We start from the raw sequence: 13,392 nt of genomic DNA, 5'->3' as shown, positions 1-13,392 counted from the left end.
ACAGTTAACCTCACTCCTTTTCCTCAATCGCTTTCTCCCTCTTTCCAAAAGTTTTGCTAATAATGAATTGTTAAATGTAAATATGTAGTCGCTGCGTTTTCTGTCTGTAATATTATGTGATATATAATTTTAAATATGTTAGCTTGCTTGCCGAAGTTAACTAAAGAAAATTAGTGAAAAAGTTTTTAAACATTTTTAGCTTTGGTATTGTAAGCTGGCATATGTCATTTAAAAGATTAAGCTATAGCTTGCTCACTGAAAACACAAAAGAAAACCGTTTAATTTCACCATTTTGTAGCTTTTGTAATATTATGTGATAAGTAATTTAAAGGGGTCATGAACTGCATTTATTTATTGTTTTATTTATTTATTTGTTTCCTGGGGTGCACTTATAATGTTAGAATGCTTTTTACATCAAAAATAGTCATAATTTATAAATAAAAGGCATTTTTCCTACCCTGATTTTAACCTTCTGGTCTGAACGCTTCTTTTTAAAGGGCACCTATTATGCAAAATCCACTTTTACATGATGTTTGAACATAAATGTGTGTTGACAGTGTGTGTAAACAACCACCCTATAACGATAAAAATCCACCCAGTATTTTTTTGGAATCCCAAAAAATCATAAGCAGTGTTTCAGAACAAGCTGTTCTCAGATTCTCTGCAGTGTGACATCAGTGGCCCGCCCGCAAGGTTTGACTGACACTGCCATTTTAACATAGACCCGCCCTGTGAGACCTGTATGCAATCTGCCATGCACAGGAGAGATGTATATGCTACGCCCTCTTCTACAGACGGGACGGGGATATGCAGCTAATTTACATTTAAAGCGGTACACACCAAAACATCGCTTTTAATAGACAGGCCTCAAAAAGACATTTTCAACACGTTATAATAAATTATCTGTGGGGTATTTTGTGCTGAAACTTCACAGACACATTTTGGGGACACCCAAGACCAATGTGACATCTTGTAAAAAGGGGCATAATAGGTGCCCTTTAAGGGGCGTGTCTGCTACTACTTTGAAATAGTATTACTGCCTTTTTTAGCTCGTTTTTACAATTACAGCTCTCATGGTTAACTAATCTTGAAAAGTGTTGCATTACATTCAAATCTATGGCATGAAAGGTTGCAGTGATGAGCATTGTAGCCGATCACACACACGCGGAGTGCATGAAAGCAGCAATCTCGTTATTGCAACTTAGTTTCTGTACACTAATGAATGCTTTCATCATCACTGACAGTGCAAACGTGATATATATATAGTCATTGATAAACGTGTCACTGATAAACTCTGTTTGATTGACAGGTTCAGTGCGCGCTGCTCAAACGATTGCAAAGGGAGCTTTCTTTGATCGCTTTCTTTATAGAATTTAATCACTGTTAAATAACAGGTATAATAGATATTAGATATAATGGATAAATAGAATAGAATTTTCATCCTACTAAGAGAAACAAAGTTGATGTTTAGGTCACTGGTCTGATTTACTGACACACAGACAAAGAACATCTGACTACATGAATCATTACATTTCAGATCAGGCATTAGAATGAACACAGTTACTTGCATTTTGCATTACTGTTGAACCCAGGGTTGCCATATTGGGCGGTTTCGCAATCTATTTTGCGGGCAAAAATGGGTTTGGGCGGGTGGATAAAAATTGGGCTGGTTTTGGATCAGTTCGGCGGGTTTTTTGTGGCCGAAACACCGGCACTTCAGATCCTTCTTCCTGCGACCCTCTGTTCAGCAGGCAGCAGTCTCACTCACTCACTCACTCACACACACACTACAGCTCTGGGCTGGCTGACGTGCCCTGACGTAAACTCACAACACACACGTTCTGCTTCTGCAAAGAGCGCACTGACACGTTCTATAAATAATATGTTCAACGCGATTTTCATGTAATGTTATTCATGTATATGCATGTTTCATGTGGCTATTTGAAATAATTTAAATGTTAAAGTGGGTTATTTTGTATGTCCATATAGGCCTATCCACTCAATGTTTTCATGTTAGGCTAATGCTTTTGTTCCAAGCGACTTTTATTGACAATAAACAGACTCATTGATCGCCTAAGTTGATCGCATTATTTTACATAAGCTTATAGTTTAATAGTATAATAGTCAGACTGAGGACGCTTTTGCGTCCATTCCGTTTTCCTTTTTTAAACCAGAAATGAAATATGGAAACGCGGTTTCTTCTTTTTTTATTTTAACACTGATTAATAGAATTAGCAGATACAAGGTAATTTTCCTAATACCTTATTATTATTTTATTAAAAATAATATAAATGATTTATAACTTTTTTTTTTTTTTTTCACATGTAAATATGCTCAATTAAATTTCTAGGGTTTTTGTGTCAATACACAGATTCTAATAGTGCCCATAGCAGTGCCTTTTCTTCTGGAATCAATAGAATGACTACGGACAGAGGCATAGAAGGTCCGTGTACTTTTTTGTTCATTCATTATTCTATTTCGGAATGAAAGATGAAATTTAAAAAAGGGTGCAGCTTGGTTTTTTGTTTAAAAGGAAAAAAAGCAGAAATGGCTGTATTTTGTTTTCCAAATGTACTGTTGTCATCAAATAATAGTATTCGAAAATTGGACGACATTTCCGATCGTTTTATAATTTGTAATCATTATTTGTAAGTTTATTGTGTTTCATTTGACTGATCCTATCTTTACCTGGAAATAATTTTACAAAAGAACATTTGTAAATTTAGATTTTTTATATGAATCTGTTCGTTTTTAGTTTATAAAAATGCAAAACGTAATAAAAACGCAAAATTTTTGTGCGCATGGAATTTGTGTATAGCCTACGTTTTGATTTAAATTTCGTTATTCAACCAAGTATTTAAAAATACAACAACCATTCCATTTTTGTTTTTGTTTCCATGGTTAAAAACGAAAAAGGAATGGACGCAAAAGTACACAGACCGTTGTGTTCATTTCATTGAATGTTGTTTCTGAAATCGGATAGGCTAGTTGATAAATGGGTAATTTTAAAGCTTGTTAATGATTTCAATGTATTTTAACGAGAAACAAGCCAAAAAAATGTGGGCGGTTTTTTGGCGAAGTTTTGGGCTGGAAAACCCTGCTGGCATCTGGCAACCCTGGTTGAACCCAGTCACTGCACAATAATTGTAATCCTCAAGAGCATGTTTATTGCTTGTAGCTCGACATGCGCAAATCGGTGGGCGGGGCTAAACAGGCTGTGATGAAGTAGGCGTTGATCTTCTTCTTCAGAGGCGGTGCTTCACTACACTCAGACGTAATAGCCGGGCACATTCTGAGATCGATCATTTGCTGGGCCTGGTGTCAATAAAAGCTTTTCTTTGACTAACAAGGAAGTTTTCAGCTTACAAGATATTCTTATATTACCATGACCTTTTATATATCAAAAGCTCAAGGGTATGTTGATTTCTCAGTTCATCACCCATTTAAAAGGCTAAGCTGTTAGCTTGCTAACCAAAGACTAACTGAAAACATAATAAGGGGAAAATGTTTATTTTGACCATGATTAGCTTCAGTAATATAATGTGACATCATTTAAAAGTCTAAACAGTTTGCTTGCTAACTGAAAACATAAATAATGGGAAATATTTTTGACCATTTTTAGCTTTGGTATAATCGTGATTTATGCCGGAGCTCCATTTCTCAATGCCAGGTCCTGTGTGTGCACAGTTAACGTCCTCTTCCACAAATCCTTTTCCTCCATCTTTTCATAGATTCTGCTAATAATGGATTATGAAGCATAAATGTGTAATCACTCCCTTTTCTTTGACTCAATCATCAATCAGACCAGAGGCTAGTTGGCCATAATGGGCAACACGTAATGACCCGAAACCATTGATAACTTCTCTCGCCCAGTGCGTAGACCCATTAATTGAATCTAGAAGGTTTGTTTATTAGCTTGCCTCCGTTCTTTAAAACCGTCTGTCTAATATGCAACTAGCCCATGAAATGCTGCTCTTTAATAAGCCTAGCTTGAGAGAAAGTGTCCGGCTGCAATACTTGAGTGCCTCCAGCAGGCTGTAAGCGATGAAAATTTGCATTTATATTGTGCTTTTCTGCATAACCACCGCAGCGGTGTCAGTGCGGGGCATGACGGTAACATGCGTGGATGATTTAACGAGTTAATGAACAAAATGGAAGGATTTGCATTTATAGAGTGTCAGACTCTGGGCCAAAGCGGCTCCTCTTTGTGCCAATGCAATATGGGATTTCACCGTTTGCTCCGTCAGGTCCAAGGTGCGAACATCCATCTGCAAATACAGCGTGCAGCTTTTATGGACATACAAATGAGGTGAAAGGACGGTATCGTGTTATTTGGATGCATATGAACGGCTCGTATTAATAGGGTACAGGTTTATTTGAAGTGTCGGAACATGGCCATTGACGTTCCCCCTCGTCTGACAGGCCGCAAGACCCAGCTGTTGCTATACTCAGGCCAGCTGGAGCGTGGCCACTGGGCACATCAAAAATCAGGGATGCAGGACCAGACAAGCAGGTAAAAAAAGAAGAAAGTGTTGCCATGGCGATGCGAAAGACTGAAAAGTCTCGTCGGCTCTTCAGATTGCCACTCAAAGCATCAGAGTGGAGCGAGTCAGATTCACTGGTGAAAATGAAACACTTTCTCCAGTCGACCAGTCTGCGCTAGATAAATCTTAAGTACAACAGACCCATTTTAGTGTCTTTCTTGCCGCAACACATTAGACAAAGTGTTTTTTGTTTTTTTTGCAGTTATAACAAAAAGTGATTTTGAAAAGCTTTTATATGGCTGGTTTCATTCTGTTGTGTCTGTTGATGTCTGAGGTGACACTGTTCTGTTAAATTTATGCAAAGTGTTTGAAAATGGCAGTAACATACTCGACCAACATGCACACTGTCTCAATATATAATAGTGAGCACAGCAAATGTTTATTGAATGATGGTGGGATGAAATGTTTACGAAGCCTTTGTTTTGACCACAGACTGCCTCTTAAATCTGTTCAATCTTTGGGCAGCATGAGAAAACAAACCGTAAATTTGGAACTTGATCTTTTGGAGGGCTCACATTAATCACAGAGCCCAATGTGTCCAAACTGTAGCTATGTTTCCTTCCAATTTTGGGATATCGGACATTCTTTTCATCTTAAAATCTTAATCTTAAAAATATTTTTCGCTCAAGTGAAGAGGATCATTTTTAATAAGAATATATGCTCATAAAGTACAGTTTTACAAATAAATTCCTCATTTCACAACAAAAAACATGTGACTTTGCCTCAAAAGATCATATGATTGGATAACTGGGCTAACCAGCGGACCAATCTCATTGCACTCCATCTAAAATGTTGTTTTAGTCATTCTGAAAGGCCTGAGTCAAAGTCAGTCATCAAATTTGCTACAGTATAATTACCTTCCTGAACGGTCTCAAAAGATAGAATTCCCAAACATCAGGCATGAACCGCAAGATAATATGACAGCATTTGTTATTGCTTTTCATCTGCACGCAAGTAATTTATTGTGTAGGAAAAAAGAGCTTCAGTGTGTTCCAACTTTCATTTTTTATTTTTAATACTTTGTAACAATTTCCTGTGAAGTGGCGATTTTGTTCTCTTGAACACGAGATAGAAATGGTGCTTTATTCGCAGATGTTTTATGCAATATTCCAGTTTTTCATAACTTTTGATTGAAACAGGGTGACTAGCCAACTCAAACAAACTTTTGTCACACAAAATTGTGTGCCGATTGATATAGTGACTCCAATGATGTCTTTACAGGAGAATCCGTATGTAATGCTGAGAGCCAATCACCAGGAACTAGAAGGCAACGAGCGATACGAGGGCTTCTGCGTGGACATGCTAAAGGAGTTGGCAGATATCCTGAAGTTCAAGTACCGTCTTCGGCTAGTTGGGGATGGCGTGTACGGGGTGCCGGGCGCCAATGGCACCTGGACGGGTATGGTGGGAGAGCTCATCAGCAGGGTGAGTGACGTCACAAGGAAATGTTATACTCGGGGGTTAAATTGGAATCCGGTGTCATGCATTATCCTCCTTATTTACTGCCTAATCAAAACCATAGTGTGTAATTGTTAAATATTGTTGTAGCTAAACAAAAAAGCCTTTCTAATACACCATTCTATGATGTTTTGTAGTATAAATAAATAGTACTGTACTGAAAATTCTAAAAAGTGCACATACATACATACATATTTATGATGCACTTAATTAACCGAAAAAACAATGGCCGTATGCGAAATCGCCCCCTATACCCTTAAATAGGGCTCTATTTGAGGGGACAGCCATTTGTAATGGTGTCTGAAACCATAGTGGACGTTATTGAATGCACTCATTCAATCCCACAATGCACTGCAATAACAAGTGTACAACTGATGTGCGCTCAACGGCTAGAGAATACCCATAATGCACTGTTAGAGTCGCGCGCTGAATGAAATCCTGCGTCTCGCCTGGAGATGACGCCCACAGCTGAACCAATCATCCATCCATTTTCCAAACCATTCTGGTCCAGCGTAATATCATACAGGTATAAATTCCTTTTGAATTGCTTATTAAATTGTTTAATTATGGTTTTTATACATCCTAGTTTCCATGGCAGAGTTCAAGTTAAATCTTTTCATTACTACTGGAGCTGCCAGTTTACTATACATTTCAAATAATTATTAAACCGCAAGGAGAAACTATGCAAAAGTGGCAGCCCTTCCAGCGTACTACTACTCAGTGTCTGAATTCACTCACTTGTTTTCATTCACTCCTTCCAGTGGACTATATTAGTGGAGTAATATAGGGAATAGGGAATGAGGGTGTAGGGGGTGATTTCGAACACGGCAAAAGTGCACTCAACTGTCGCAGCTTTAATAGCGGATGGGGAGGGGCGACCAGACTGAATGAAAAAATAACCTTATAAAGTTAATACACTACATGGTTGAGCACATGGTGCATAAGTACATTGTGTATAAGTGCATAGTGTAGGGCCACAACTTTATTTTACCTTTCTTAGTTTTAACTGGTCGTATTTTGTGATGTTATTTAACATACACAGATAAAGGACCCACTTTATATTAGGTGGCCTTAACTACTATGTACTGACATTTTAAGTGATCATTTGATACAATGCACTTATTGTTAGGGTTGGGAATCGTGAGAAATTTTCCGGTTCCGGTTCCGGTTCCGCCTAACGATTCCGGTTCCGATTCCGGTTCCATTAAAATTATTAAACAAATAGTGGTAAAGGAAAAAGGCACAATACGCAACTCAAACAATCCATTTTGTGTTTATTACTTGCTCTAAAATTAATTTACAGGTTGGCAATGTCAAAAAAGTCCTGTACTGTACATATATTACAGTATTAATTAAGCCATTCTTGCAACACATTGTTTTTCAAATGAACACCTCTGAAATTGTCTTATTACATTTTATCTCTCTGTCTCTGAATAAAACCAAGTTATAAATTATATTTATTAGTTATATTTATTAATTAGTTGTATATTAATTTAATAGTAATTCAGTTATTCAGTGAACTTGTAAATAATAAATTGCAATTCAGCATTACAAAGGTAATTGTGCCTAAACGCTTACCTAAACCATGGTGACTCAACGGTTGACAAATATAAATATATATATATATATATATATATATATATATATATATATATATATATATATATATATATAGGCCTTTCACTATAAATCTGGTATAAGCCCTGAGGCACTCTCTGCTGTAGCAAATGTTTTGTCAAATTGCTAGTGCAGCCTCCTTTGCATGTTATGAACTTTTCACGTGTTACATTTTGCTTCATTCATCATTCATTCTTTGGAAATGAATCCATACTTGTGACTTTATCTTCGCCATGCTGGTGGTCAACGAGAAAATATCTGACGCAAAACCTTAAATGTGTAGCGCGAGGGCTTTCAGGCTGAACTGCGTTGCACTCCTGGAAGCGGCAGGCAACGTAATTAATATTCATGATGAGGTGAGCCAGGGTTGCCAGGTTTTTACAACAAAACCCGCACAATTGCACAATCGCTTCAACCCGCGGACATGAAACACAGCCCGCGGCAACAGTGGAAAACGGGAAACCACGGACTTGGCAACACTGGCTGTCACTCGGATACGCTTCCAGCGCTTCGCACACACATTGCACCAGAACCGTTTTCGGAACCGAAACTTAGGAATTTCGCGCGGTTCTGGTATTTTTCAAAAATCAGTTTCGGTTCTGCATAAGAACCGGTTCTCGGTTCCCAACCCTACTTATTGTGTACATACATGTTTTTACATTGTACTTTTTGTACATTTTAAAAAATACCTGCATGTAATTACATCTGTAATTAATTTCTGCAGTTACATTTGTAATTACACAGTTGACACTTCCCTTACACCTAACCCTACCCTTAAACTTACCCATACCACCACACCTGTCCCTAACCCTACCCGTATCCCACCTCAATATCAGCAAAAGTGTTTTGCAATGCAATTTGAACACAGTAAGTACATTGTACTTAAGGCCACCTAATATAAAGTGGGGCCCAGATTAACATTTCATGATCTTAACTTCATGATCAAATTAATATATATATATAGATAAAAGGATACGCTAGCCTAAGCTAGGAACCAAATGTTGAAAACACAAAGAAAGGGAAAATGTGAAAGTTTCGAGTGATTTGAAAAGCTAAATTAATTAGGCTTAACTATTAGCTTGCTAATTGTAGGATAATTTAAAAAGAAAGATATAACATTTTTAGCTTTTGACCACTTTTAGATTTGTTATTTAAATTAGTTTCGGGTCTGTAAGATTTTTTTGTGCTTGTTATATATTATAATTGCTGGTAATAATATAAAATATTATTGCAATTTGAAAGAACTGTTTTCTACTTGTATCTATATTATAAAATATAATTTATTCCTGTGATGCAAAGCTACATTTTCAGCATCATTACTCCAGTCTTAAGTGTCACGTGATCCTTCAGAAATCATTCTAATATACTGATTTGCTGCTTAATACTTTTTTTAAGGATTCAAAAGAACAGCATTTATTTGAAATAGAAATCTTTTGTAACAGCATAAATGTCTTTGATTTTTGATCAAACTTTGCTAAATAAAAGTATTCATTTTTTTTGTATTCACGTACTGACCCTAAACTTTTGAACAGTAGTGTACTCTAAAGGTGCCATTTGTAATCTATTTATATTTTTTTACTTTATTAAAGCATAAAATACTATAATATGTTTGCAGATATTGTGGAAACATGCTAAGTTAAAATACTTGTTTCTCTGAAAAACAATGCTACTGCCAGTTTTTCTTTTTTGAGATGTGCATTCCAGGTCAGAACGTCTGTTTTTGTTTTGGTCTGTGCGATCACCGCCTACTGCCAATTTATCCAATAGTATTTTGATGCCCCTGGTTGCCAGTTGGCTGAAAACACAGCATATTGCAGCCATGGAAGCCAGCAAACAAACTGGTTCAGAGATCACAGATTCTACCCGCTCTAAAAAGCCTCAGCAATAAAACCATAAAAAATGTATGTGTTAGCTGCATCTTACAATGTAAGGCTCGTCACTTCCCACTTTTGCGCTCATTCCTGTTGCGTGTCCTCAATCTGGCAACCCACGTGAGGGTCCAGTCTGAGGAGGAGGGGGCAGAGGAAATAACTCTCTCCAATATTTTGAATTTGGACTACAGTACCCATTTCAACCGCTAGCTGTTCATATTACATACTGCACCTTTAACATTTTTCATGATTAAGATTATATACAACTTATTTCAAGTTATTTCTAATCTGTCAATGTATACAGTACACATAAAAAGATGCTTCAGCCAGCGGAATGGCTTTGCTGAAACAGGGATAAATCATTATTGCCACTTTGTGTGTCCTAGTAGCATGTCATAGTTTACGTGGGGAACCAGAATTACCACCAGGTTTTAAAAGGTTCCCCTACTCCAATATCCCAATTTAACCCCTGGATATATTGCCACCTGGACAGTCGTTCCATTGAATTACATTCAAAGCACACCAGTTCTGCTGTTCAGAATACACAGAAAAAAACAATCAGCTTCCTCTTGTTTTGGCACGGAATTATTCATTCGCAAATGCTCATTTCAATAATTCATTAAGGGAAGGAAGCCTTAAAGCCAGACTAAAAGTTGTTTTACTTGCATCCAAACAGGTGATGCAGATTAACCAACAATATTCATGTTTATGCCTCCAACCCAGTTACAGTTCCCTCGTCCTAATGAATTTCAATTAGCCCATCTGATCCCATAACAGACACAAACAGATGTGTTTAAAAAGACTTGGTGAAGCGTAAAGAGTATTAGTCCCATTCTGACAGCCACTAACATTCTGTTGATGAGATGGAAATCTTGCCTGCTGCAAATTCTGTTTAGCTACAAACGCTTGCCCTTTTCGGTGGAAATGTTATTTATTTAAAAACAGTTGCAGCTTTACGGTGTGCTGCTGATTTATTTGTCAATTTTTTGGCAGGCACCGCAGGGAGTAAATTTTCGAAAATGAACAAAAAGGCCACGGCGATATTCATATATTTCCAGGGGGAAGGGTCATAAACCAGAACATTTCCCTTTAGCCTATGTTCTCGCATACAAAAACGAGACCGCTTTGAGAAGTTATCGGTCTTAATTCCACAAGCTAATGGAGGGCAAAGCCATTAGTGAAATAAAGAAAGAAGTGCCTAATCTTATTATTGTCTCAATTTGTTCTCTCAAAGTATGCTCTATACCGCTGACCTTGAGAGTGGCCAATGAGTCTAATTGTATGCTATAGTGTGTCTGTAGACAGTAGAGGGTGATGGGGGGGCAACTGAAGGAGATGAAGAGCGCTACTTTGTTCTGACAGCAGGCTCTTGGTTCTCATGAGGGACTTTTTTGTAATGCTTTAGCCTGTTATTTATTACTTAAAAACATGGGTGTAGATTTCAGTGGTGGACAAAAAATAAATGAATTTTTACTTCTTTACTGTACTTAAGTACATTTTTCAATTCATTTATTTTGTGAAACTTTTACTTTTACTCCACTACATCCCATAAAAACATATTGTTCCTCGTTATTTCCAACTGAAGAAATCTTCTTTGAAGATCCTTTCCAATGAACCTGATGAATTGGTTCACAAAACAAACTGGACGATTCATTCGTGAATCGGACTGATCCGATAGCAGCTGTTCTCACGTCGTCAACTCACTGATTCAATGATCCGGTCAAAATGAGCCAAGAAACATGATATCATCAGAGCTTTAAAGGGTACCTATTATGCCCCTTTATACAAGATGTAAAATAAGTCTCTGATGTCCCCAGAGTGTGTATGTGGAGTTTCAGCTCAAAATACCCCACAGATCATTTTTGACAGCATGTTAAAATTGCCACTTTGAGCAAAAACACACCATTTTTGTGTGTCCCTTTAAATGCAAATGAGCTGGTGCTCCCAGCCTCCTTTGCAGAAGAGGGTGGAGCTTCAAGAGCTCATGCTCTGGTGTTCTCACACATTAAAAATGTCAGAAACTATCAGTAAGCTGTTTTCAGCCTTAGGGACACACCAAATCGATGCCAGAGAACTAGCGCAGATGAAAGCCGATTGTGTTGTCGCCTCGTGTCGCTTGCTTACCGTTTTGAATATTAATCATGCTGATCACGTTCTTTATTCCTTTGAAAATGAAATTCAACCACAGTGTCCTCGGTGGCTTGGATGCTGGGAGTTTATGGAGACTCTTATGTTCATTGGTACATTGGGACAGCGAGTAAACAGAAGTGGCGGACTCTTTGCTTCTCACTCAGGGCTGTGTCTATGCTAATAGGGCAGATCTATTAGCACCAGTCGTGGGCGGCACTTCCCTACTCTTATGTTAATGATTTATGGGGATGTAAAAAGTATTGGGTTGATTTTTACCATTGTAGGATGGTTGTTTACACACACTGTGGACACACATCTGTGTCCAAACACCTTACAAAAGTGAATTTTGCATAATAGGCCCCCTTTAACGTCCGCACGACTGAAGTAAGTTACTAATGCCAAATTTTAATACTGATTATTGTAAATGAAAATCATATTTGGGTCACGACTGCCAGTTATTTGTGAAGCTGTAAAAGGGTGAGCTGTTTAAGCCCATTGTGACTGTAGGTACGCCGATTTTAGGTAAAATAACGCAAATAATATCCTTCCATCTTCCCCGCTGCTGTTGCAGTTTCAAATGATATAAAACTAGTATGTTTGTAAAATGTTGATCTTAAAATGTTAAGACAATTTTGCTCTGATGTGATGTCTGTACATTGTATTGTATTTATAGCCACATATTTAGCTACAAAATTAATTTCCTCATTTTTAAAATACTATATGGTATATTATTTCACTTGTTTGCACACTTGAATTGTCAGTAACTTAAACTGATATATAATAATAAATATAAAGTTTTTTTTTTGCAAATCAATACATATTAAATGTCTCCGCTAATCCTATTAGTGCTGAGTAACTAGTGCTGCTGTAATAAATAATAAACATTCATCGATCAGTACTTTTTACTTTTAGTACTTAAGTAGCATTACATTAGCATTAAAAGTGTACTTTTACTCAAGTACTTGATTTGTGTACTTCATCCACCGATGTTTGCATATGAATGATCAAAGACTACAAATATTTCCGTTGAATGTAGTACAAGTATCATGCATTTCATGTGTGATATTAAAAATGTTTTCCGTTATGAAATTAAATTAACTGTATGCAAGTGACTTTAAAATAATAAATATTTCAAATAATTAATGATCATTTCAAATCATTAATTTGTTAAAAGTTATAAATAACAAGCACTATATAATAACCTGGATTTAAAAATAAACAATAAATAAATAAAAGTAAAATCCTCAAACTCCAGTGTATTTTTGAACATTTTATTTCAGTTTACAATATAAATACTATCCTGACACGTCTTTATAAATACTGTAATTTCACGGTGTAAGCAAAAAACATGGTGAATCTTTAGTTTTATTTTAAAATGTTAACATATGTAAATGGTATGAAAACCAAACCTACTCCATAAATAACATCTGTGAATGAGTATAATATATTTGACACAGTTATTATGTTGAATTTAATGCAGGATCATTATTACCATATACCCTTTTACAACCGAACATCGTTATTGGATTAAAAGAGTCCTATGTAAATATGATGATAATAATATGAATATTATGAGTAATATGATACGTCCAACACTCAAAGTCTTCAATTTTATGTAGTAACATATATTTGGTATGCTAGTTCAGCCAGCTTATTATTTACATACTAACTTTAAGTAAAATATTTTGAGTTTACCATGTATAGCTTAAGATATACGTAGTGTTATAAAATGTAAATTTTGTTTGATTGATGTATTTTGATGGTTGTTTATT

The 13,392-nt window shown here is 36.5% G+C and overlaps 1 protein-coding gene across 2 annotated transcripts in view; it reads left to right on the top strand.

The window, feature by feature from the left end:
• The window catches only part of grik4 (glutamate receptor, ionotropic, kainate 4), a 511,925-nt gene that overhangs the window by 476,359 nt on the left and 22,174 nt on the right, over positions 1 to 13,392 (top strand). For both annotated transcript variants that reach the window (XM_079824290.1, XM_079824289.1), the window contains exon 13: positions 5,766 to 5,969. In XM_079824290.1, the coding sequence (XP_079680416.1) occupies positions 5,766 to 5,969 (204 nt within the window). The remainder of the gene's footprint in view (positions 1 to 5,765; positions 5,970 to 13,392) is intronic.

This window comes from Gobio gobio (genome assembly GCF_949357685.1).
Source record: "Gobio gobio genome assembly, chromosome: 8".
Lineage (NCBI taxonomy): Eukaryota > Metazoa > Chordata > Actinopteri > Cypriniformes > Gobionidae > Gobio > Gobio gobio.
This window is presented reverse-complemented; position numbering and strand designations above follow the sequence as displayed.